General features: G+C 50.8%; 2 protein-coding genes across 7 annotated transcripts in view; both read right to left on the reverse strand.

Moving 5' to 3' along the window:
• ESYT2 (extended synaptotagmin 2) overlaps positions 1–7,463 on the reverse strand; it is a 63,977-nt gene extending 56,514 nt beyond the window's left edge. For 2 of the 4 annotated variants that reach the window (XM_081038374.1, XM_081038372.1), the window contains exon 1: positions 7,069–7,431. In XM_081038374.1, coding sequence (XP_080894500.1) covers positions 7,069–7,380 — 312 coding nt within the window. In that variant the 5' untranslated portion in view covers positions 7,381–7,431. Of the gene's footprint in view, positions 1–7,068 lie in introns of all 4 variants that reach the window. The other 2 variants (XM_081038373.1, XM_081038375.1) reach the window with 2 other exon arrangements.
• Positions 7,464–10,188: 2,725 nt separating this feature from the next.
• Positions 10,189–24,017, reverse strand: part of DYNC2I1 (dynein 2 intermediate chain 1) — a 37,290-nt gene continuing 23,461 nt past the window's right edge. For 2 of the 3 annotated variants that reach the window (XM_081038369.1, XM_081038370.1), the window contains 11 exons: positions 23,424–23,553; positions 21,550–21,722; positions 21,069–21,231; positions 19,300–19,413; positions 19,140–19,201; positions 18,714–18,765; positions 17,373–17,433; positions 16,335–16,434; positions 16,037–16,168; positions 14,299–14,522; positions 10,189–11,389 (listed from right to left, as the gene is read on the reverse strand). In XM_081038369.1, coding sequence (XP_080894495.1) covers positions 11,215–11,389; positions 14,299–14,522; positions 16,037–16,168; positions 16,335–16,434; positions 17,373–17,433; positions 18,714–18,765; positions 19,140–19,201; positions 19,300–19,413; positions 21,069–21,231; positions 21,550–21,722; positions 23,424–23,553 — 1,386 coding nt within the window. In that variant the 3' untranslated portion in view covers positions 10,189–11,214. The remainder of the gene's footprint in view (positions 11,390–14,298; positions 14,523–16,036; positions 16,169–16,334; positions 16,435–17,372; positions 17,434–18,713; positions 18,766–19,139; positions 19,202–19,299; positions 19,414–21,068; positions 21,232–21,549; positions 21,723–23,423; positions 23,554–24,017) is intronic. The other variant, XR_013992586.1, reaches the window with a different exon arrangement.

Here is a 24,017-nt window from a genome sequence, read left to right on the forward strand (position 1 = left end):
TCATCCATCCATTCATCCACCATCCATCCATCCACCATCCATCCATCCACTATCCATCCATCACCCATCCACCCACCCATTCATGCATCACCCATCCACCCTCCCATCCATCCATCCTCCATCCATCCACCCTCCATCCATCCACCCTCCCATCAATCCATCCTCCATCCATCCACCCTCCATCCATCCATCCATCCATCCATCCTCCATCCATAATCCATCACTGCATCAGGGCAGCTGCAGCAAGCGGAGCAAAGATGAACCATGTCCTCGGGGCAGCATTTGATTTAAGAAAGAAGCAGCAGCGAGGATGAGGGATAATAATGTGGGCTCTGTAGGTATATTTTAAGTGTGTACAAGAAAAAAGAGAGAGAGAAATGGTAAGGAACACTTTCGACTGTGAATACTAACAAAGCATTATGGTAGATAAAATTTTAGCAACAAAAAATAAACAAACTGCAATGAAACAGAAACAAGGAGAAGCTCTATGCCTCATGTGCCCCCTCCAGTTGTAGGGGGTAGGAGGTGGCAAGGTGGGTAAGAGAAGTGACTCAGGCAGCAAGACACTGGAAGGGGGAACATCAGCCACTCAGCCCCCTCACACAGCATGACCCTCATCCCAGCCTCCCATGCTCGTAAGCACATTGGGGTCAGGCTCATTTCAATGTCCATCTGATAATGGGGAAACTAAGGTTCTAACAGACTCACCAATCACACAGGGCCAGGAAGGGTCTCAGACATGAACATCACTAGATGGGCGTGTACCTAAGCAACTAGGCCATCACGTGTCAGACTGGCACCAAGAGGGGAGCCCCCAATGTGACAGTAGCACCCACTCTGTGACCGAGCTGCCGGATGGCACTGACACTAGTCACATAGACGGTTATTTTCAGACAAAGCCAGCGACAAGTGAATCTTCTCAGCAACCTCCAAAGTAACCATCACAACTCTGTGCTACTTCAGTTTAAAATATTCTACCTGTTAACAAGCTTTAATATCCCAACTCAGCAAAAGAAGAAAAGCTATTAAAGCTATGACTCCACGTGGGAAGAATGCTTTACTTCTACAGGTTATTTACATAAGCAGAGACCTGGGTAAATCTACCAGGCATGTGATTTTAACACCACACCGTTTAGAAACAAACATTGCCCTCCCTAGCTAGATTCCTGTTTATAAAATTATCATGCTACTCTCATGGGTTCAAAAACAGTTAATGTATCCTGGACAGATCTGATAAATAGCTCGAGCAAATATTCTTTCATAACTTGAAAAGAGCAAAAAATTAAGTATCTCAAACTCCAGTTTTATCCTTTCTCACCATATGCTCGCTAACAGTGTCGTTTTTTGAATCTGTCCATCAGACACCATTTAAATAAAGCACAGTACTCCCTGAAGACGGATGATATGGCAGTAACCAAAGTCACGTCTGAAGAACAACAACAAGCACACAATGTACCCCTTCAGGCGAAGGTACACCTAACACACAGGCACATCCACACACATTAAAGATTCAGAAAATCACCAAATGTTACAATGGTTATCACTAGTTAGTGGGACTGCAGGTGACTTTTTTCCTTTCTTCTCCAAAGCTTGAAATGTTCTACAATGAGTATGCATTCTTCTCATGCCAGAAAAATTATGTTTTTAAAACCTGTCCAATTATAACAGAATGAATAAAAACCCAACGGCAGGTTCATTAAAAATAAACATAAAGAGAACTTCACTAAGTGACTGAACAAACAAAAGCACTTAAAGGTCAAGGTGAAGGACGACTTAACAGACGAAATACAAAGCACATTGTCACGTTAGTATTTCCACATCTGTCCTCTGTGTGGTCATCAATAACTCTCAAGTGTAGACCCCAGGCACAAAAAGAGTTCTTTGAAACAGGAAACTACTGTGCGGACACACCGTACACTCACGCTGAGCTGCTGTGACTTTGCTTCCATACTGCCATCTGCATGCTCTCCACTCCAAAGACACCCGGTACTGAACCGCAGGTCTCAGACGAGTGCGCTGAGTCCTCGTAAAACCACTTTCCGCAAAGCACCACCAAGCAGGCAGAGACAGCAGAGCACAAAACTGGACTTTTATGCATAGCTAGGTCAACAAACACCAGGAAAGTTTCAATCCTCATCAATAAAGTCTTTGTTTTAAAATAAAATTGATTTAAAGAGCTATTTATTACCATAGTAAATGTACAAAATGCTCTAATGGCGTAATTTTTTGAAAAATGAACATACCACTGCACAACCTGAAAGGTCTAAGAAAGGTTTACCTTTCATTTTTCCATATGTAGTTGTGAGTCTAGAAAACTTTAAAATCTTAAACCATATGTTCCTGAATAAACGATTTTCCGGCATTAAAGAAAAATGAGTAGTATTACTTTTACTTTTAAAGAATTACCAATACACTACGACTAACACGAGTATTCTTCGTAGATCTGTGTTAGTACCGGCTCTCAGTTCTTGAGTTCAACACCTCGTCCTACTCACGTCTGTGTCTCTAGCACCTAGCACAGTACCTGGAACAGAGTGTACCTCTAATAAATGTAGGCTGAGTGAACAGATGAATCAGTAAAGGCTTGTTTGTAATCCCTACACATAAGCTGGGCTAGCTCCTTAAAATGTTATCGACTCTAAGAAAAATTTACCAAAATAAACGGTTTCCTTGAAATAAATTACAGGATTTTTGTAACAGTTAAGAAAAATAAATGAAGAAAATTCAGCGACAAGGAGAAAGACCATGAGCAATCTATAAGTAAAACGTGTTAAGTAGAAAAGTAGTTCCATGCAAAAGACAACGACTGGCACTGTTTATGTAAGAAGAGTGCCCCACCCAATTCCAAAAGAACACGGGATGAGTCAGTCATTAAGGCGCAGCAAGATCATTGGAGTAAAAGCCACAGTTACTGGCGGGAAGATGGACGGGCACTTGCAGGTGAGTCACTGGTGCAGAGCACAACCATCCAGCACTAATCTTGGCTGCAAGTTGTCTGGCAGCTGAAGCGAGATGAGAACACCACTGCACTGCACAGGGGTTTCCATGTTCTGATTTCACAAGCTTAGTTCTGAACACGTCACTCTCTCCTCCTTCTTTAGGCGCTGGCCGTGTTTATGTTTATGCTCAGCTTGGGCTCCCTGGGAAGGCCAGAGCAGTCCCAGCACGTCTACTGCTCAGCCATGGGTCCACGAAAGTCATGAGCCAGGCGCCACCTCCCATCATCTCCTTCCGGATGGGACACTGCCTCCCAATGTGTGCTTTTGTCTTGCTGTTCCCACCGACTCTGAGGCTGCGCCCTTCCACTCTTAAATGTCCACAAGTGAGTTTCTAGGCACCCTTCACCACTGTCCACCTCCCACCCTGTCTGCTAACCCACCACGGCACTCACGTGGAGGCAACACACCCAACCTCTATCTACACATGAGGACACAATGACCTATTACACTTCCATACATAGCGGGTCCTTAGATGTCTAAATGCAGGAAGAAAAGTCATCTGAGGCAGCATTGTCACGGAAACTAAAAAAGATAATGATTTAACAAAACAAAAGGCAACAGGCCACAAGTAGTATATTCTAAATTCATGCTATGATGGAATGCATCTAATAGGCTAGATTTCTCCCACAGACATGATCAGTATGTACTAATACCCTGAAAGGAAGGTAAGAGTTGAGAATAACTCACAGAAAAACACACATTTAAGGTGTTTCTATCTACGAAGCATGAGTTCTAGTGTTATTCAGTAAGAATGTGGTTAGCCAATACACATCAATGTTTATAGTAACATTAGGTTTAAGGTGAAAATACTTCCCTAGAAATGTTTGCCATTCAGAAGCCCGCCCCTTTCACTAAACATTCTTTAAAATGTAAATGTCTCCAAATTTAAGTTGGAACAACAATTTTTAAAAGTTGCAACAGTTTTAGCAGGAATTCCATAAGCAAGGAGGTACTTACGACTTACTTTGTATTATTTCTTATCACCTTTTTCACTTCTTTGTTTTTAAAAGAAATTCAATGCCTCAGTATATCTCAGTGTTACTGAGATAAAATTCACATAGAATTCACTCATTGAAAGTATACAATTTAATGGTTTATAGTATATTCATAATGTCTCTGATACTATTCAAGGTTAAATGTTGTGACAATGTAATCATGAAAACTTACAGAAAAGATAAGAGGCTCACTAGGCCTAACAAGAACACCAAATTACTAGCCAGTTTTTCATAGTTGGTTCTTCACAGGATTCAGATCTATATTTTACAAATACATATTATACTTTATATAATTTACTACGTTTGTTTAATATAAATATATTACACATATTTTCAATTCATGTATTTATTTATTTATAGTTCAGTCCTAGCTCTATATTCTCCCATCTTGAAATGAATATTCATTGAAAACAGAAGTTTGTATTACCAAAACCAGAGCATACAAGCTGATGGATGCGTATATCCTAACTTGCAATCCATTGTTTAAACTAAAACACAGATATTTACTGCTTGTTGTCTAGCAACCCTGGGACCTTCTGTTCTAACTTAATGAAGCATTTCGACCTCCTCACATTGTGAGCAGTGCCATACTCAACAGTCCTCTTCCCCCCCCCTGAACTGCAGCAGCAGTGTAGGCACAAACAGAAGCCCACGTTCCCCCGTCAGCGCCATAAGGACTCGGACACTTTCCCAAGCACATGAGAGTGCCAGGATCTAAGTGCCAAAGTTGCAACTATAAACTGTGATTCCTGCTTTAGTTACACTAACTATTTTGTTACAAGCCTTCACAAAACTTCATTAAAGTGTAAGTCAATGATTAACACTCAGAACAAAAGCAAGTATTTGCCCTTTCCTTTACAGTGTATTCTTCTCTTTTGTTCATTTGTTTCTTAGTCTACACATATTAAAATTTGGTTACAGTTAAATTCTTCTGAACTTCCCAGAGCAACCATGAGAATAAAGCTTTCCCAAAGAAAAGCTTGTGTGCCATAGTATAGAACAGCATTAAATCTCAATCATCAAAGTATCAGAGTAATAAAAGACCAATTGTCAAAACAGTTGAGTAATACTGTATATGACAGGTTTGGGTCGCTACTTATTTGCAGCCAGAGTCAGCATTTACTGGCAGAAGAAAAATCAGGAAAGGTTTTGGTTTTCAGTGGAAGACTTCACCCCACCAAGATCTAAGTTTTCAAATAAATGAAAACAGCAATGGAAAATTGTTCTTATTCATCTCTACAAAAACTCTTCAATATTCTTCACCCATAGTCTAATTTGACAGGGCCCATATCCTGTTTAAATTTTCACTTTACTAACTAAAAAGAAGAAAAACCGTGAAGTGAACATATCCCAAAGTGGGGTTGGAAGCGAGCACCACATCAGTTCAAATTTTCCTACGCTTCCAGCCCTGCTATGAATCGTAGTTGTTAATGACACGTCATGAAAATCTCTGCAAATACGTCTCATGCAAAGCAAATACCAGCCCAAAGTTCAGAGCCCCAGAACCTAAGCATGGACTGCGAAACTCAAAAACCTACTAATGCAGAAATCTGAACTTAGGCCTGGCTTCTTCTATTGTTGCTTTGCTACGACTATAGCAAAACAGCGGGCATGCTTCCAGAAAGTGTGATTCCCGGGTTTTATTATGAAAGTAACACAACGTCCCTGAAAGCCGACTCCTAGCGCCTCTGTCGGATGTGACCAGTGCTAGTTTTGTGTGGATCGTTCCAATGCGGCGTGTTTAAGTACACACGTGTGTGATGCGCGCACAAGCACAAATGTAGAATAAACAAGTGAGGAGCTTGGAGAAAAGATGAGTTCCTTACTGTGTGAGATGAACACGATGGGTCACCGGCTAACACCACGCAGAGGAAACCCCCAGGAGGAGCATCTCTGACTCACCCCGTCCTATCCCAGCCAAGTGTGCTGGCTCCTGGAGGCCGGTAGCGACCGCGTGCGTGCAGTTCGGCCCGCGGCCGCCCGGTGTCGCCTGTGCCCGGCGCGCAGGGCCCCGCCGGCGCCTGTGCAGTTCGGCCCGCGGCCGCCCGGTGTCGCCTGTGCCCGGCGCGCAGGGCCCCGCCGGCGCCTGTGCAGTTCGGCCCGCGGCCGCCCGGTGTCGCCTGTGCCCGGCGCGCAGGGCCCCGCCGGCGCCTGTGCAGTTCGGCCCGCGGCCGCCCGGTGTCGCCTGTGCCCGGCGCGCAGGGCCCCGCCGGCGCCTGTGCAGTTCGGCCCGCGGCCGCCCGGTGTCGCCTGTGCCCGGCGCGCAGGGCCCCGCCGGCGCCTGTGCAGTTCGGCCCGCGGCCGCCCGGTGTCGCCTGTGCCCGGCGCGCAGGGCCCCGCCGGCGCCTGTGCAGTTCGGCCCGCGGCCGCCCGGTGTCGCCTGTGCCCGGCGCGCAGGGCCCCGCCGGCGCCTGTGCAGTTCGGCCCGCGGCCGCCCGGTGTCGCCTGTGCCCGGCGCGCAGGGCCCCGCCGGCGCCTGTGCAGTTCGGCCCGCGGCCGCCCGGTGTCGCCTGTGCCCGGCGCGCAGGGCCCCGCCGGCGCCTGTGCAGTTCGGCCCGCGGCCGCCCGGTGTCGCCTGTGCCCGGCGCGCAGGGCCCCGCCGGCGCCTGTGCAGTTCGGCCCGCGGCCGCCCGGTGTCGCCTGTGCCCGGCGCGCAGGGCCCCGCCGGCGCCTGTGCAGTTCGGCCCGCGGCCGCCCGGTGTCGCCTGTGCCCGGCGCGCAGGGCCCCGCCGGCGCCCCCAGCCGGAGCGGCGCCGACACCGGACGCCCCGAGGCCCCCTCCGCCCCCGACGCCCGTTTCCCGCGGCCACCTGCGTGCTTCTCCCACGTCGCCCCGCGCCACACGCGCCGGCCGCCGCACACGCAGTGCCGCCGCCCGCGCTTCCGCGCCGCACAGCCGAGGGGCGCGCAGACTCGCCGGGGAAAGGACGCCCCGCCGCGGCCCCCACCCGCCCGCAGGCCGGCGCCCCGGCCCCCCGCGGCCCTTCCAAAGACTGCGACGCGCGACGACCGAGCAGCGCCGCCCTCCCGGGAGCCGCCCGCCGCCCGCCGCCCCTCAGCGGCCGCGCACTCACCCAGGCCGGCAGGTCGCAGGCGCGCACGCCCAGGCGCACGGCGCGCTCCTCGTCCTCCAGCAGCAACAGCGCGCGGCACAGGCGGCCGGCCTTGAGGCCGCGGCGGCGCCGGCACCAGGCGAGCAGCGCGAGGGCCAGCAGCACCCAGCTGAAGCTCAGGCCCAGGTAGCCGAGCGCGTACACCGGCAGCAGCAGCGCGAAGCTGCGCGCCAGCTGCGCCAGCAGCTCCGCCACGTCCACGCTCGGCGCCGCTCCGGCCGGCTCGGCCCGGGCGGCGCCGGCCTCGGGGCCCGGGGCCGGGGCGTCGCTCATCGCCAGCCGCCCGCCGCGCCGCGAGCGCGTCCCGTGCCGGCCGAGGCGCCTCAGCCCGCGCGCCAGCGCCCCTCTGAGGGGACGGCGCCGCGGTCCAGCCCGCCCGCGCTTCCGCCCGCGGCGGCGTGTGACGTCAGCGCGCAGGCGGGCGGGGCGGGGCGCCGGGCGGGGCCTGGGCTCGGGGCGCGCACCACGCAGGGCGGGCGGGCCCGGCCTGGGACGTGATTGCGGGGAAGAACGGCGGAGCCCTGAGGGGTGGGCGGGGCCTGCGGGAGACGTCACCGCGCGGCGCGGCGTCCGGCCGCCGCCCCCTCCCCCCCCACTCCCCCCCCACCCCCCGGCCTGAGCCCGGGGAGCGCGGGCCGTGTGGCCGCCGGCCTGGCGGGTCTCGCTGCGGAACGCCGCCGGGCGCGGGCGCGGACACGGGTCCGTCCACGTCTGTGGGCCTAGGGGCGACGCGGGGATCCAGTCAGGATGGGGCGGGCCCCCGGGCCGGGCCGCTCCACTGGGTCGCGCGGCGCTGGCTCCATACTCCGGGACGTGGGTCCTGGGGACTCGTGGGGAGTGAGACGTGCACGGTCCCGCGTGTTCCCTACACTTGCCGGGTTTTAGCATGTTACTGCTTAACATACTTTTAAGATGTTAAACACACGCTCCTCAATGGTTCTGATACAGGTTTTGCACTCCAAATTCATCTTTTGGCAAATGAAATTCATCCTTTTGCGGATCAAATTTGTCCACAAAAATGTTTTCTTAATCTTTGTAACAAAAATAAATCCAATGTTGTTAATGTTAAAATTAAACATTTTATTGCATGTATTTAATAAACAAACTAACATCAGAAATGCTTATTTACTTATAGCTTCATATGTAATGTACGTCGCTGCTCTTGGTAATTTCATGTACATATTCATAAAATAATGTGTAGGAGCAATTTTTGCAACCGAATGATTAAGAACATCTAACTAACTGTTCATGGTTTGATGGATCAGCCAAAATGTTTCTTCTGCAGAACTTAATTTTTGAAAAAGGAAGGCGTGATGGAAAGTGTGACCGTGCCAATGGTTAGAGGACGAAATGTTTCCCTAATTGCAGCAATAAACATTCAGGGAATGGTGTGGCACAAAGTAATCGCACATTCTACGGTTACCTCAAATAGTTTTTGCGAATTTCTTCAGAGACTCTTACAGCAGGAAGCGTGGCTGGTTTTGGACAACGTGAGCCTCCGCAGAGCCCAGGAAGTACGCGATCTTGTGAGTCACACGAGACACGCTTCATTATTTCTACCGCCGTACTCTCCAATGATGAACCCCACTGAAGAATTGTTTTCTGATGTTAAGTATTTTATGTTTATTATGAAATGCATGTAATAGGATGTTTAATTTTAACAATAACAACACTGGGTTTATTTTTATTACAAAGATTAAGAAAACGCTTTTGTGAAAACTTTGCTCTGCAAAAGGGTGAATCTGATTTGCAAAACGGTGATTTGGGAACGCAAAACCTGTATCGCTCCTGGCACGCGCGTCTGCTTTTGGAATTCTGGCCACAAGCCCGGGGCCGGCAGCACTTTGCTGCCCCCGTGTGGCCACGCTCTCACATCGCACGGGCCGTGACCCGCGCAGCCGCCCAGGCTCTAAGCAGAGCCAACAAGGCCAGCGGTGGGCTGGGGAGACCCCGGGGCCAGGAGACATGTGGACATGGGCAGGCGCTGGCCGCGACGGCCAGGTGATCTGTGTAGGGGCCCACCTCTGCAGGCTTCTTTCCTGGACCTGCCTCCTGTCTCCCCCCAGAGCAAGCCCTAACCTCTGGGGAAGGCAGCTCCTGTCACCCTCACAACACTGGTGATGACCACATAGCCAGGAGGGAAGTTATAAAACCAGGGTTCCTGGTGGGGATGGGGTTAGGAAAAGGGCTGGGCGCAGGGCATGGCTGTGAACGGGGCAGGACTACCCCTGGGTCACGGAGGCCAGGGCGTGCCTGCATAGAAGGTCTATCAGAACAGAAAGCCCACCCCCAACAGGCCAACAAGCGTCAGGTAAGGAGTCACCTGTTGGAGGCAGACCTCTTTGGGCGCCGAGCTGAGGATGGAGCAGACAGAAGAAAACCCTGACAAACAAAATGCACTCTGAACCCACACATCCGAGAGAAGTCTGAAGCAACAGCAAGTCGCAGAGCCAGCCTTCCCTCACCAGATGGACTCCAGCCCCCACTTGGAAGCCTCGCAGAAGGAAAGGCACGGCCATTTCCAAAGCATGATGTGAGGCAAACGCATGTGCAGCTTGGGGACCCCTGCGTGGGCACAGATTGAGGGAATCGTGAGCTAGAAGGGCGAAGGGAAAGCCAGGAAGTAGGAGCACAGATGGGCCTGTGTACGGAGTCCTCTTTCTGCTTCTGTCATCCTAACCTGTGGGAAATGTTGGATTTTCCCCCCATTTCCTTTTCCTTTCTGAAGACGGCCTGAAGGTGTCACCAACCCCGGAGAGTCAAGTATCCACAGGGTTGTAGGCGATGAGGGTTCACAGACGCTGTGGGCCTGGGGGTAAGGCAGGCAGGGATGCCTGGCCTGGCTGCCGGGGAAAGTGACAGGGTGAGAAGCCCGCTCAAGTGGCCACAAATCACAGGCACAGCTTCACATCTCACCCACCACACGGATGGCTATCAAAAAAAAACAATGGGAATTTTAGCACAAAGAAAGTCATCCTCTCCAAGGCTTTAGGACGACATGCAGGCCCCTCACCCTCACAGGATACCCTCTCGTGACACCTTCTGGGCATGATTCAAAACACTGGCCACCACACATGCAAGTCACATGGGTTCCAATCTTTAATCAGAACCAAGAGGGGCACACTTGTATTGCCACATGTACCATTAAAAGCAGTTCCTGACAATGTGTCACAAGCTCAGGGCATGACACGGAGCCAGAGACTTAGTGGCATGCATGACACAGTGCCCTTGAACCCGTCCATCTCATTCCAAGGACCTGAGCCCAAGCAAACTGCCTCCCGGTAACAAGGAGTCAGCGAAGGAAGGAAGGAGCACCAGCCAGGTGCTAAGGGGGACGCCGGGGTCACACGGGGACAAACAGGCGGTCCAAAGAAAAAGAAAAAGATACAATGCCGATGTTCAGTACAGTGGAATCTGAAAGGTAAAAGCCTACAAACATAATGTCCATCTTTATTCTAGGCCAGGTGTTAAGTAGGTCACAAGCAAGAAGAAAAGACGGAGGGCGGATGTGCTCATTCACTAACAGCAGGGCCCCGCAGACTTCCCGCTTTGATGTGACTCTGTCACGAGTATTAGGGAGATGAAGAGGAAACAGGAACAAGATGATCATCTGTTTAACACAGACCTGAGCCCTGTGTATGTACCAATCGCTGCAGTAGGTGTTCGGGGGTCAGTGACAAACAAGGGCAGAGAAAAGCCTCTGCTCGGAAAAAAGTCGTGTGTGTGTCATCTTACGCACGGCTAAGACAGCTGTTCATTCAAGTACATCTTCATGGTGGACTGCTTAAAATCTAGAATAAATTTGACAATATTTTAAGGCTGTTCTAAAAATAAATAGAAATATTCTCAGAAAAGAGCATACTGGACAGGACTACATTTCCTCTGAAGCTCAGAATACACTAAAAATGTCTGCTGTTTCTCTTCAAAACTAGTAATTTATTTCTTAGGAATACTGGAGGGACACACTCATAAAATGAATCCTGTACAGAATGTGTCCTATATACACAAGTGTACACGCTCACGAGGCAGAAAGCACGCGCTGTGTCATCAAGCCTCCTGCGTTTGGTCCTTCGCAGCCTGGCCGTCTCCACAGCACCCAGGCTCGCCCTAAACAGCTTCTTGCAGAAGCAGCTGCAGCCTCCTCTGCTCGTCAGCCACTGGGCTCACCCACTCCTTCTTCAAGAACTGGACGTCCATGCTACCCGAGGCTCTGGCCAGCACCAGGGCCAGGAAGCCACTGCTGTTCTTCTCCGGTTCACCCACGACCGCCATGGCCACCAACCTGAAAGCAACAAGCACAGCTGTGTGATTGTGAGTCTCAGATTCTCTATCTAACAAGGGAGGTGTGAAAAGGAAGAGAAATTCTATAGATTTCAGTAACAGTCACAACGAAAGGTTAGCACACCAATAAACGCATAAAAATCTACGGAAATGGTTTTGAAAACTGACTCAGAAATCAGGAGGGCTGCTGGACTGACTGCCTGTGACCGTTGCTTGAGGGCTGAGGTCAGGCACTGACACGCCTGTTGTCCAGCCCGCCCCATGCCCTGAGCTCCAGACCTCTCCGTCTGGGTTGCTCCTCCCGTCAACAGCAACACCGTCCATCACCAATGCCCACATGTCACCTGGAGTCACCCCAACAGCCAGGACCCCGGCCTGTGTCACTTCACCGTCCCCTCCCCCTGACCCATCTCTAATCTCACTGCCCCTCTTCCCAGCTGACAGAAACCCAACACTCACCCCATGTCCTCAAGGCAACAGGCTGCCCAGATCCCAGTTCCCACACCAGCACCTCTCTGGACACTGTCCACCCGTCTTCTTCCCCTGGTCACCTCCATTACCCTTTAAGACTTGGCTCAGTTCTGTCACCCCCATCACCTCCTCCATCCCCCAACTACACCTAATTCTGTCAGGGGCCCCATGGCACCCAGGATCCCATTCTCAACGCTCATCCCAGACTTGACCCCGCTGGGCCCCATACCTGCCTCTTCTCGACAGCACCCGGGCCACCGGCCCCTGCACAGGAGCCAGGATCTGGAGGCATCCAGACAGCAGCAGGACAGGAGAGTCCCAGCCAGGCCTGCCTGCCTGCTGCTACTCTGTAAACTGGGCCCCACAACCCAAGCACCCCTGACGGGCCCTGGCCACAGCGCATTTCCGCGCCTGCACTCGCCATGTAGGGAGCTGACCAGGCCCCTCTGAGGCACTGCAGTCCACGCCAGAACCACGGCACCGTTCGGAGTGGGGGGCAGGTGAGAGCTCAACCCTCATAAGACCACAAACGAGCAAATCTTGAAAAATTACAAGTCCAGGTTTTCACCAACAGCTGACACTTTAACACTGACGTTCAGTTACTGGTGACACAGTGGGAGCTCAACGGCCTCAAACTCAGAAACAGCAGTAATGGCGTCAGACAGGAAAGGTTTCCCTGGCCTGGGGACACAAGGCATGAGAAGAACACAGCCCATCACTAAACCATCTCAATTTGAAAACATTAAAATAGACACAGAAACACCAGTCGGTACGATCGCTGCCCAGTTGAAAATGGGCTGGGATTGTGCACCGGACAGAGTCCCAGCAAAGAGGGCAGAAGAGGACACCACAGCCCGGGCTCCAGGCACTGCCACCGCCCCCTCCTCGGCCCAGAGCAGCACCTGCAGCCGTGTGACAACCACCCACCCTCTTCCAGGCCGCGGACAAGCGGGTCAGTTACCACTATCATTTCATCAACTCTGAAACTGCAGTCTTCTTCTATCAAAAAGCCTGCCTTTTAAGCTCTGTTGTGTCTTCTGCTTTTCTTTACAGCTAGAGAAAATTCAGTGAGCACTTTCTGTGATTACTTCTTTAACTCAAACACTGCTGCTAGCCACCGAGACAGGAGGTACACAGGGCGAATGTTCCAGAGCACTTCCGAAGCCTCTTCTCTGCTTCCTCTGCCTGACAGCCTCCCTGCTCTGCGGGTCTTCAGCCCATCTGCCCTCCTGAGATCTGGACACACTGACCAACCAGGCCAGGCCTGCTGCTCCCCGCTTCTCCCGGCCCCAGGACTGGTGGGCCTGGACCTGTCCCAAGACCCCCGTTCCTAGTCTTTGCCCAAACGTCCCCTTGTCAGTCAGACTGTCCTTCCCTACTCAAAGTCCTGGCCCCACTCTGCTTATTTATCCCCATCACACACTGTGGGACCTGCTTGCCTTTGTTCTTTCATTATCCATCTTGCCCCACAAGGACGAGAGCCCACCGATTGGTTCACCCGGTGCCTGCAGCAGTTCGATGAACATTTACTTTTCTTATTAAATAACTGACAAGCTTTTTGGAATAAACTGCATGTATATTATGTATTTATATGTGAATCACAGTCTGAATTTTGATGATATATTTTTTTAATAATTTGAATAATACATATACCTAGTACTTGAACTACATAATTGCAATTCTTAATTTTTTTCAGGTCTTGTTAGTTCGCCCCTAACATTCTGCCAAACTATTTTCTGTTTTGGAACACTTTTACAGTCGGGTGTTCCACCATCCTCCCCGGGTTATAAGCCTTCACAGTAGAACTACTGGAATATAAAATATCAAGAAAAAAGATAGGCGAGTAGACAAAGTGGGGTCAAGAGAGAACCCTTCATAATGAAAGCTTTTATAAATATTTCAACTTCTAATTAGTAAAACAAGACAAGGAATTACTGAAAGCACATCCCTGGTGAGCCCCGTCCCACGTTCGCATGAATGGGTTCCAGAGGCATCCATGCAGAGACCACATGGCCGGTGTGACTGTGACACCACTAGGGGCACAGGGACGTCACTGCAGTGACTGGATGTGACCTGCTGATTCCCATGTAACAGCCCTTCTTAGAACGCAGGAGTGTGCTCTGTCACTCAAGTACACACTGAACGTGTAACACTGGTAAACGAACATAACGAAGAAGCTCACAGTTTCTTCTTTTATTTACAGAATGACGACGATGGAGAAACAGTAAAGTATGAATTCTTTAATCCAGACGATTCCAAACTACGTATGAAATAAAGACACTTTAAAGTGGTTCTTAAAATATTACTAAATTTATAAATATAAAAATACTTCAATTTAAATAACTACAATTTAAGTGTAGCAAACTTATGTGTAAATTAAGTGAGAAAGACCATCAGTGACGCTTGTGTGAGAACTGCCCGTGATGATGCCTCACTTACTTGTCTGGAGAGACGAGCTGCTTGGCTACAGGACCCAGATCGCTTTCCAGGAGGTCCCAAATATAAACACAGGAAGTGTCATCCTGGACCAGGAAGACGGCTGGTCTCGTTAGGGACCACTGCAGGCCTGTGACGGCGTGGCCACCGGTGCTGTCGCTCCACTGCATGAGAGGGTGCTCGGACGTCAGCTGGTGTAGCCAGATGCTTCCATCAGAACAGCCGGCCTGGGGGTGGGGGTGGGGGTAGAAGTGGGGAGACTGTTCATCCTGGTTCTTTTTTCTGTTTATCCAATCTCAGCAGTCAGGGAAACTTTTCAGACCGTTAGCTTTCTCTAGTTTGTACGGCAAAACAAAATTGGTTCATTTTTTGTTTTCCAAACGTTAAATTATAACATTAAATCTGTCCTCCCAAAATGCAAAGATGAGCACTCACCATGGAGATTGATACACTTTGCCCCCCTTCCCAAAACGGCTAGTATTCAATGAATATGAAAATAGGTGTTTTTAACAAAGTTCAGTCTCGCTGATTAAAGCATAAGTTATTCAGACTGCCTCCATGGATATAAATAAGCCACTTTTAAAAACAATTACATATGGGGCTGTCACGGTGGCTCAGGCAGTTGGAGTTCTGTGCTCCTAATGCCAAAGGCTGCCGGTTCGATTCCCACATGAGCCAGTGCACATGGGCCAGTTGGTTGGAGTGTGGGCTCTCAACCACAGGTTGCCGGTTCGACTCCTAGACTCCCACAAGGGATGGTGGGCTGTGCCCCCTGCAACTAACAAGGGCAAATGGACAACCTGGAGCTGGGCTGTGCCCTCCACGGCTGAGGGTTGAGGGGACAGCAACTTGACTTGGAAAAAGTCCTGGAGGTACACACTGTTCCCCAGTGAAGTCCTGTTCCCCTTCCCAATAAAATCTTTGAAAAAAACCCACAAAACAATTACATATGTTTGCACCAATAATATAATCATATAGCCCCTTGGGTTGGAGTTTCCATAAAATAAAGCTTGCTTCAGAAAAGACCAATTTTTAGCTTAGAAAGAGATGCTTTTAATTGTTTTACTCAATATAGTTAATCCTTCACATACTCAAAAAAAAGCAGAGGCCTCAGTCAGCAGTCACAAACGGCTCTGCGTTTTGGCGAGGCGGCTGCCCGCTGTGGGAGGGTACCCCAAGTTACAGGTGTGGCCGTGAGCGCCCTCCGGTGGCGACACTGTGCGGCACAACCAGCGCGTCTGACTGCCCAGACCTCGGTTTCTCGTTTTTCTACTAGCAGCCAGGACAACTTGGAGAAATGGCTGATTCTGGGCTTATTGTACCAAAGAGCAAGGAAGGGCTGACAAGCCGATGTCAGGAGGACACAGGAACCAGCACCCAACCAGTTCGGGTCGGACTCCATTCCTGCAGCTTCCTGTCAGACAGTTATAGCACGCAAATCGACACAGAGGGAGCACACGTGTGTGCCGTGTGGGCAGGAACCCTTCTGCTGTTCTTGTAACTCTTCTGTGAGACTGAAACTGTGTCGGAATCAAAGGTTTTAGGAAGATCTATTCAGCAGCAAGGTGGGACGACCTGCACAGGTAGGGCCTTGAGAAAGCCAAGGAGTGACTCGTGCACAGATGTCTCCCCGCGAGCCCACTGCTGCACCGGCCATGAGCAACCCAAAGAATTCCAGCAGATCACGACAAGCGCTTTGCTGCCCAAACAGAGCTGGGGCTTTAAAGACAGACTTTCTTACCAAGAATACTGGTTCTCCAAACGGTGAGAAATCAATCACATTCACTTTCACGGGGCGCACGCCACGGTGCTGGGGTTTGAACAGTCTGGGCGACAGTCTCCAGTCATGCCTGGTGCCGTGGCTTATCACACCCTAGTAACCCAAGAAGAGGGCCAGGGACAGGGCTGCATAAAGCTGCTAGTCTTGAAACAATTTAAACAATGTTATAATAAAAGCAAACAGTAACAGTCTTTAATGAGGATATTTATCAAGCAACTCTAGGAAAGAAGAACAAGTTAGGAAGAGGTTTAACTATTACCATGTTGGTGCCAACAATAAAGTGATTAGGGTCTGAAGGCAGAAACTTGACATTCAGTGTTTGTGTGTACCCCCAAAACTCGTAACCTTTATGGGAAAGGCTGGAAAAAAACAACAAAATGAACAGACGGTTGTTTGAAAACAAGGAAGCGATGGTACCGTGCTGGCTACTCCCCCCATCACCCCTATGCGACAGGCCACTGCTTCTTTCCCGATTCTGAAACCTGCTTCCCACTTGTCTGCTGTCACCATAAAAGCCTCGGCCCACTAAACTCCATTCCTCTGACACACAGGAAGCCAGCCTGCAATAACTACTGTTTACTTGTCTGCGTCCCTACAGGAGATCTGGGGGTCTCACTGGCCCAGGGACCACCCGCTGGTTGGCTGTTAATGTATTAGATGACTTCTTAAACAAGCTGATTCCTTGTTAAGCATACTTAAATCAACTAAAGGTGATTTACAGTCTGTACGCGCGCATTAGCACAACGCACAGGTATTCCGGCTGAGGCAGAGTCAGGCTAATAAAAATTTTCAAGGGTAAATTCCATGCTGATAGTTAGCGACTGACTGCGTAAGGGACAAGAACAGATTTCTTCCAGAAACAGATTAACATGGAGCACGTAAATACCACAAACGACACTGGTATGTTTAATAAGAATTTTTATGTCATATTAAGTTGTATCAGTAAAAGCACAAATCTAAACTTCTGAATTAAACTTTCATGTTAATGTTTCTCATTCCTGAAATTTATCTAATTATGTTTAACTTCAGGGTTGTATCAATAGTGGATGAAAAATAGTCAAATGGTAACAATTTATAAGATGGAAAAAATGTTAAAGAAAAAATGTTAGTTCCACACTCAGAAACCATATTTTTGCACTAACTCGTTAATTATAAACTATTTAGCAAGAGCACAATGAGGGATCTTCACCCTCCCCCAGTCTCCCACTTACCGTGCAGGCGTGCAACTACCCAAGGCCACCCCTCCTGTGGGGGACAGGCTCGTGATGGGGGACTGAGCTCAGAGTAAGGGTCATACCTGTCACTCAGCCGGACCACAGTGCTGTGCACCAGCTTTATCCGCCCTCCAGGTATCAACCCTACAAGCGGAGAACCGAAAATCAGTGCGTCTCTTCATGCAAGTTCATCCCAAGCCTGACTCCAGGCCTGGGGTCATCTTTCGTTGCTTAAGTGTCTGTGTTAGGAGGCAGGATAGGAACCAGGTGGGTCTGAGCAAGCCTCCCGACGCTGGCAGGGCTCCTGAAAATGCCCTGGGGGAGCCATGCAGCTCCGAGCCTTGTGGAATCAGGATCCAGGAGTCGTCACAGGATTAGATGTGGTAAAATAAGGGCAGCACACTAAGCAAAGAATATCCATATTTAACACACCTCCGATCCCAACACAAGTGCAGGTGATGGGATAGCCCTTCCCAACCACGACACCCGCCCTGCACCTGCCACTGTGGGGACTCAGCTCTACCCTCCTCCCGGCCACTCCTTCCCCACCTCAACCGCCCATGGCCACAAGTCTGACCCCTCTGCCATGTGCTCCCTTTGTCTACTCCCAACATCAGCCTTCTTTTCAATAATGACTGCGAAGGGGACCCTAGAAATGTATGCAGACTGAAACCCAGACTCGGGGCAAGGGACTGCCTTCAAAAGGATGTACTAAGGTCACCTTGCAGTACAAAGGGTGACTGCAATGACATAGCACGGGGCTCTTTCTACAGTCCTGATGCCCGTCACTGGGCACTCTGATGCAACAACATTCAGTGTTGCTGTTCCCTCCAGGGGACTGGAAAGTGCCCCCGACTTCCTGGCATGCTGCTCCCCTGGAGGGATGGCCCAGATGTCACCTCCCCTGGGAAGTTGCCGCTGACCTGGGCCCGCAGCCCTTGACAAGCACCCTTCCCAGCCTAGCGATGACATGTCCCTTGAACCCACACTCCTGGGGCAGTGCCAGTCCTGTCACAGTGTTTGCTGCCACGCAGGATGGACCCAGCCTGCTCAGAGAACACTCCAGCAGTGACTAAAGGAAAGATTGCTGATTAGTTCCCAGCATGAGCTGACTTCTGTGACCGGCCACTAATCTAACACACATAGGACAGAGCTTGGAGCCACCCCGACGCCCCTAACTTACAACGGAGGGAACAGAGTGACACACAGGCATAAACATAATGCTTAACCTTGCTGAAATGAACACACTCAGCCAGAATGTCACCCAGTCACTCTAACTGAGGTGCTTGTGAGATGGTGGGTAAGGTTATAAAAGAGGCAACTTCACAGTCGTTTTTCAGTAGCTAGTTGCCTATCGTTCAAAGCAGTGATTGGTATCTTTAGCAGACACTGACTAAAATTAGGTTTTTTTATTTAATAGTTACCTAAATCACTTATTGAACCTGCAATATCTGCCTTTGGTAATTCCACAACCACCTAAAAACAGAATGTTGAAAATGAGTGTTAATACATCGTACAATGATGAAACAATATAAGCGAAGCATCATATTAATGAAGACAGTATGCTGTGTTAGGTGTAGAAATATGACTGCTCCAGAAGAAAGAATGAGCACTACCTCAGAACTAGCATCTTATATGCCACAAACCCCTTCCTGTGATCTCTGACCATTTCTGTCCCCTCAGTGGCCGGCCAATGGACAAAGCCTCAGAGCAGCACCTGCAGCGAGTTCTGACCTGGTTCACTCCCGGCCCTGCAGGACCCTGCAGGAGGCCTCTGCCCTCATGCTCCCAGCTCCCTGGACACTGGTAGGTCACAGGGTCAGTGCATGCAGACGGCGCGTCCCACTCACCCACATGTTGAGGACCCCGCCGTCGTCCAAGGAAGCAATGTGGAATGACAGACCTGACATTTCTAATGAGAACAGACAGAGAGACCAAGTGGCTGGTGAACAAGCAAAGTGCATTTCCTATCTTGAACTAAGGACTGTAGAGAAGTGAAGGACCACATACCTTCTTGAGAAGAAAAGGGTGAAAATACAAAACTCTGTTTTTTGTAGACAGACACTGAGACAGGTTCTACTGCTTGCAGAGGGCTGCGGTGGTTTACAGACGTCAGGATGCCATCTAGGTGAAAGGCACACAGCCGTGTGTAAGTTAAGCAGTAAGTCACAGAAACACAATCAATATTAGGCTGCTTCTGGGACACGTGCTGCCCAAAAACCACCAGACCAACACGAATCGCTTTCAGTATTGCCATTAAAGAAACCCCAGTGACAAGGGAGATAGGCAGCCATTCCAATGAGCTGCCACATCTGTCCCGTCTACAGGCACGGATGGCGGGAGGGAGGTTAAGATCCTCCCTGGCAAGAGGGAGCTGCAAAGACAGGCTGGGAGCCAGAGGGAGGATCCAACTCCCAAGGCAAGACCCTGGGGCCCCTCAGCAGCCCCAGGGCCAGTGGGGCTGGAATGGGAAGCAAAACAGAGGGGACAATGGGGGCCAGGGGAGGGCCTCAGACAGCAGCGCGGGGTTGGCAGTGCAGGCAGACGCGCAGCCCCTGCCACCCACGGGAGACCCGACACTCTACAACCCAGTGCAACAAAGCCCCTCGGACCACAGTATCCGTTATTAAATGTCCAGGAGTAGAAACAAGGAGACAAAACTCCACATGAAGCGCCTGTAAGAAGAAATTGGGAAATGCAAACCCAAGCGTCTCAGCCGATGAAAATTCTCCTCTAAAAACACTTGGAACATAAGACAAACTTCCAACCGTATCACCTCGAAAAGCATTTGCATGTGTAAAGCAAACAAACACACAACAACACCAGAAACCCAGAACAGAAACAGATTTAAAAAGCAGACAGGAACAAAGTGAGAGTTGGTTTGAACTCAGGAAAGAACCTGAAGAAAAGATACAAGCATCTCAGAGATGAAGACTGCTTGCAGAGGGCTGTGGTGGTGAGCCTGGGCTGACACTGGGCCGTGGCCTGGGCGCGGGCGTGGGGTCTGCAGACAAGGCCCCCGGTCCTCTCTCCCTGGCAGCCCACTAAAACTTCGCAGGTGTAGATGGCCAAAGAAAACTGCAAGTATGTTAATGGAGTCATTTATTCATGTTTCTAGTTTCCAAACTTAAGAGTTTTAGTGTGTCAAATACAGTGGTGAATTCAAAGGTTGATAAGTAACATGAGTAGCAATTAAAAATGCACATTTTTAAACAATAGCTTCAAACCCATGAGGTACCTGTCAACTCAACATTCTCAAAAGCTCAATATTGCCCCCAATGGGCCAAAAACTGGTTGTTGGGGACAAAGAAAAACTTCCTCTTTTTATGTACACAGCACACATAGCACACAAACAGATATGCAGTATGTGTGGCATTAAAATTTCAAGGAGGAGTGATTAGGAAAAAGTCTAAGAACGAGAAGACAAGCCACAGACTAGGAGAAAATGTCGGTAAAGACTTCGATCCAGGACTGGCTTCCAGAACATACAAAAGACTCTTAAAACCCAACAAGAGCTGCACACCCGTGTCATCAGCAGGACGCACGTCAGCACCACAGTGACATCGGGCAACACGCCTGTCAGAACGGGGACACTGCAACCTGCTGGTCGCCGGCTCCACGTCACCCGCAGGGTTTTAGTTTCTGTTTGTCAAACGCCTTTTTTGCCCATAGGTCACATCCCACCCCTTGTAGCCAGAACAACGAATGCCAAGAAACGCCTGACTCCCGCGACCTATCGGGCTTGTCTCGAAGACGCCTGAGGCAGGGGTGTCACTGACCTGTGGAAAACGTGGCAGTACGGAACGTCCAGCTGCAATCGCTCAGCTTCACGGAGCGATGCATCCGAGGGTCCTCTCTCAGGTCCCACACAACCACCGAGCCATGTGCGGTTCCCGCAAACAGCAGGAAGGCCTTGACGGGGCTCAGGCAGCAGCATGTGACCTAGAGACACACAGAAAGCTCAGGGGCCAGGAAACGTGTGGCACTATAGACTGAAAATCTCAAGCATGTTAAGAAACCTCTAAAACATCCATGAGCCAAGCAGTGGAGGCAGAAAGTAACTCCTGGGACCGCAGAGCTGTGCCCAGAGTGGCAGTGTTTTCATTAAGCCTATGGCCACTTCCCAGTGGCCCTCAGAGGTTCCTCACACCTGCACAGGCCGAGCTGAAGGCAGCCGGGAAGGCAGAGAAACGACCTTGCACGTTCCCGTCCCCGACACCGCGCCCATGTCTCGGAAAGCGCACAGTGCCCGTGCTGTACCTCTGACTCACAGACCAGGACCTTCTGCGGCCCGCAGCGCTGCCAGATGTCCCACACACACAGCACGTAGCTGCTGTCCAGCGGGGAGGCACGCGCCTCGGCCAGCTGGCCATGCACGGACACCACTGTCTGTCTCTGAGCCGGAGAGGCGTGCAAGAAGGACACTTTTCGATCTAGGGACAAAAAGGAAAACATTTCTGCATTTTAGTGATCCACCAGAACCCATGTTAAGTGAACACACTGAAGAATACCCAAATTCCAGCTTAATGAAGAAACGAACATGTGCCTTTCAAAGCCAAACAAGCCTGAAGCCGGGGTGTGACGAGTGGCCAGGGTGCTTCTGGACAACTGTCCACAGCAGCCTTGCGCTCTGGCTGAGAAACACCGCTTCCCACTCGGCAAGTACAGCGTGAGGGGAGTGCTTCCTCTCTTGTCCACGAGCTCCCGCCTACCAGGTTGCCCAGCATGGCAGGAGCCAAGCCACCCAGGGGGCCCGTGGGCACCCCTCCATCAGGGATGGTGGTCACCTGCCGTGACACTTCCTTTCCCTGACCCACTTGATTTTTCTCCTTAGAACATGCCCCTTCCAACAGCCTATACATTTCCCTCGTTAGCCAGTCAGTAGTCTGTCTGCCCCAGCAGGATGTCTGTCTGTCCACACTCGCTGAGCGTTTGTCAACAACGGATGAGCAGGCCCGTGCAGGCTGCATTCCTCTGCTGCATGGTCAGTGGTGACGGTGCAGACGCGTGTATTGGGACCAAGGCCCCAGTGCCCAGGGTGGGTGAACGACCCACTCTGTCACACACCTGTCACCCCGATCTCCTATCCTCCTGTCACCTCACAATTATTTCACTAAAACACAAGAGCAAACAAACAAGGAAAACATCCCTCTGTTCATGAGTGGAAGTCACTCCCCTAATATAAAGGGCCTGTCCTGGAGGAACAAACATGCACCACTGTCCCTCATGAGGGCTTTAGCAGCATGTGTCACCCGCACAGGTGCCGCCAGGCCCGCTGGGCACGTCCCACAGCAGCTCCAGAAGAGATGGCGGGTGGGCACGTGCCCATTGCGTCCTGAGCACCACAGACACAATGTTTTTCCAACAGGGTAATTCATATTTTAAATACAAAAACACTCCCCCCAAACATGAGTTTTTAAAGCTAATAATGCCGTTTTTGTTACTTGCATTTATTTCATAAATGCAGAGAAACATGAGTGTAAATTTCCAGGCAGCAGCTAGGACAGAGGAAACATCTAGAACAAGGGGCACCATGGGCCCGGGAGCAACAGGCTAAGTGGGCACCAGTGTCACCACGTCCCCTTTCCCCCTGCACACAGCCAGGGGCCAGCAAAATGGTGACCAGCTAAGAAGCTGCAGCTCGATCGTGCAAAGAGCTTGCTTAAACAGACTGAAAGGGCTGGACGTGCCTACATGTCCTGTCTGACCAGGGCCTCGTGCGCTGAGCACCTGTTCTGTGAGCTCGGACGGACTTAAAGCTGGAGCCCAAGAACCCATAAGAGGCACTGAGCCTGCTGCTCACCCCCACAGCAGGCCCTGAGCACGCCGGGGGCAACCAGCTCCTCTCCTCCAGGAAACCCAGGGACACTGGGAAGTGAACGGAAAAGAAACCGACTTAGAACAGACACGCAGCCCCTTTCACTTAGGGCTCTCACTCATTCCCACCCTGCAGAGCCCCCTTCGGGTCGTGGCCGAGCACTCGTCAGGGCTCAATGTCCCACTCACGGCAGGCTGACCATATGTCGGAGCTCTGCTCACGCGCACTAAGCCCATCACTCACCCAGGATGGGAGGAAAGGGCATGGTTTCTACACGGGGGTTTATTGAGCATTAACAGACGGGACGACCGCTTACGCTGCAGGAACGGCAGGCAGGTGTCGAGCTGGGCGGCGCTGTCGCTGAAGGGCAGCGTGCCACCCTGTGCCCCAGGGCTGCAGCCGGGTGCCGCTGCCATACGGTCCTCTTCCAGCAACACTGTAACCACCTTTCAAAGACAGCAAGCAGCCATCAGTCAACACTCAGTCAGTACTGGATGTCTTACTTTTACAAGAAACAGACACACGTTGCTGCTCATTCACTGTATCCATGCTAAGCTTAAGGTAACTGCCTAACTCTGAGATGTCATAAAAAGTAACAGAGTCGAATTACACTGTTCCATCTACACAGCAGAAAACAGCAGGTGAACCTGCATTAACCAAGTGCCCCAGGAGCCGGGAGTTACTGGCCATATTGGTTTTCTGGTATAGCCTGTGCTAAAATAATAGGCGGACCATGCAACTTTTCTGGACTAAACAAGGATGTAAAGCAGCTGCAGCCACACACCACCACCGAGTGACAGCGAGGACCAGGATGGGCAGCAAAGCACTGCCATTGCTCTGACGGCCATGGTCAGAGTGACGGCTGAGGGGACACACAGACTCAGGAGAAACATCCAGCGTGGCACTAACA

The sequence above is a fragment of the Rhinolophus hipposideros genome, assembly GCF_964194185.1.
Source record: "Rhinolophus hipposideros genome assembly, chromosome: 25".
NCBI lineage: Eukaryota > Metazoa > Chordata > Mammalia > Chiroptera > Rhinolophidae > Rhinolophus > Rhinolophus hipposideros.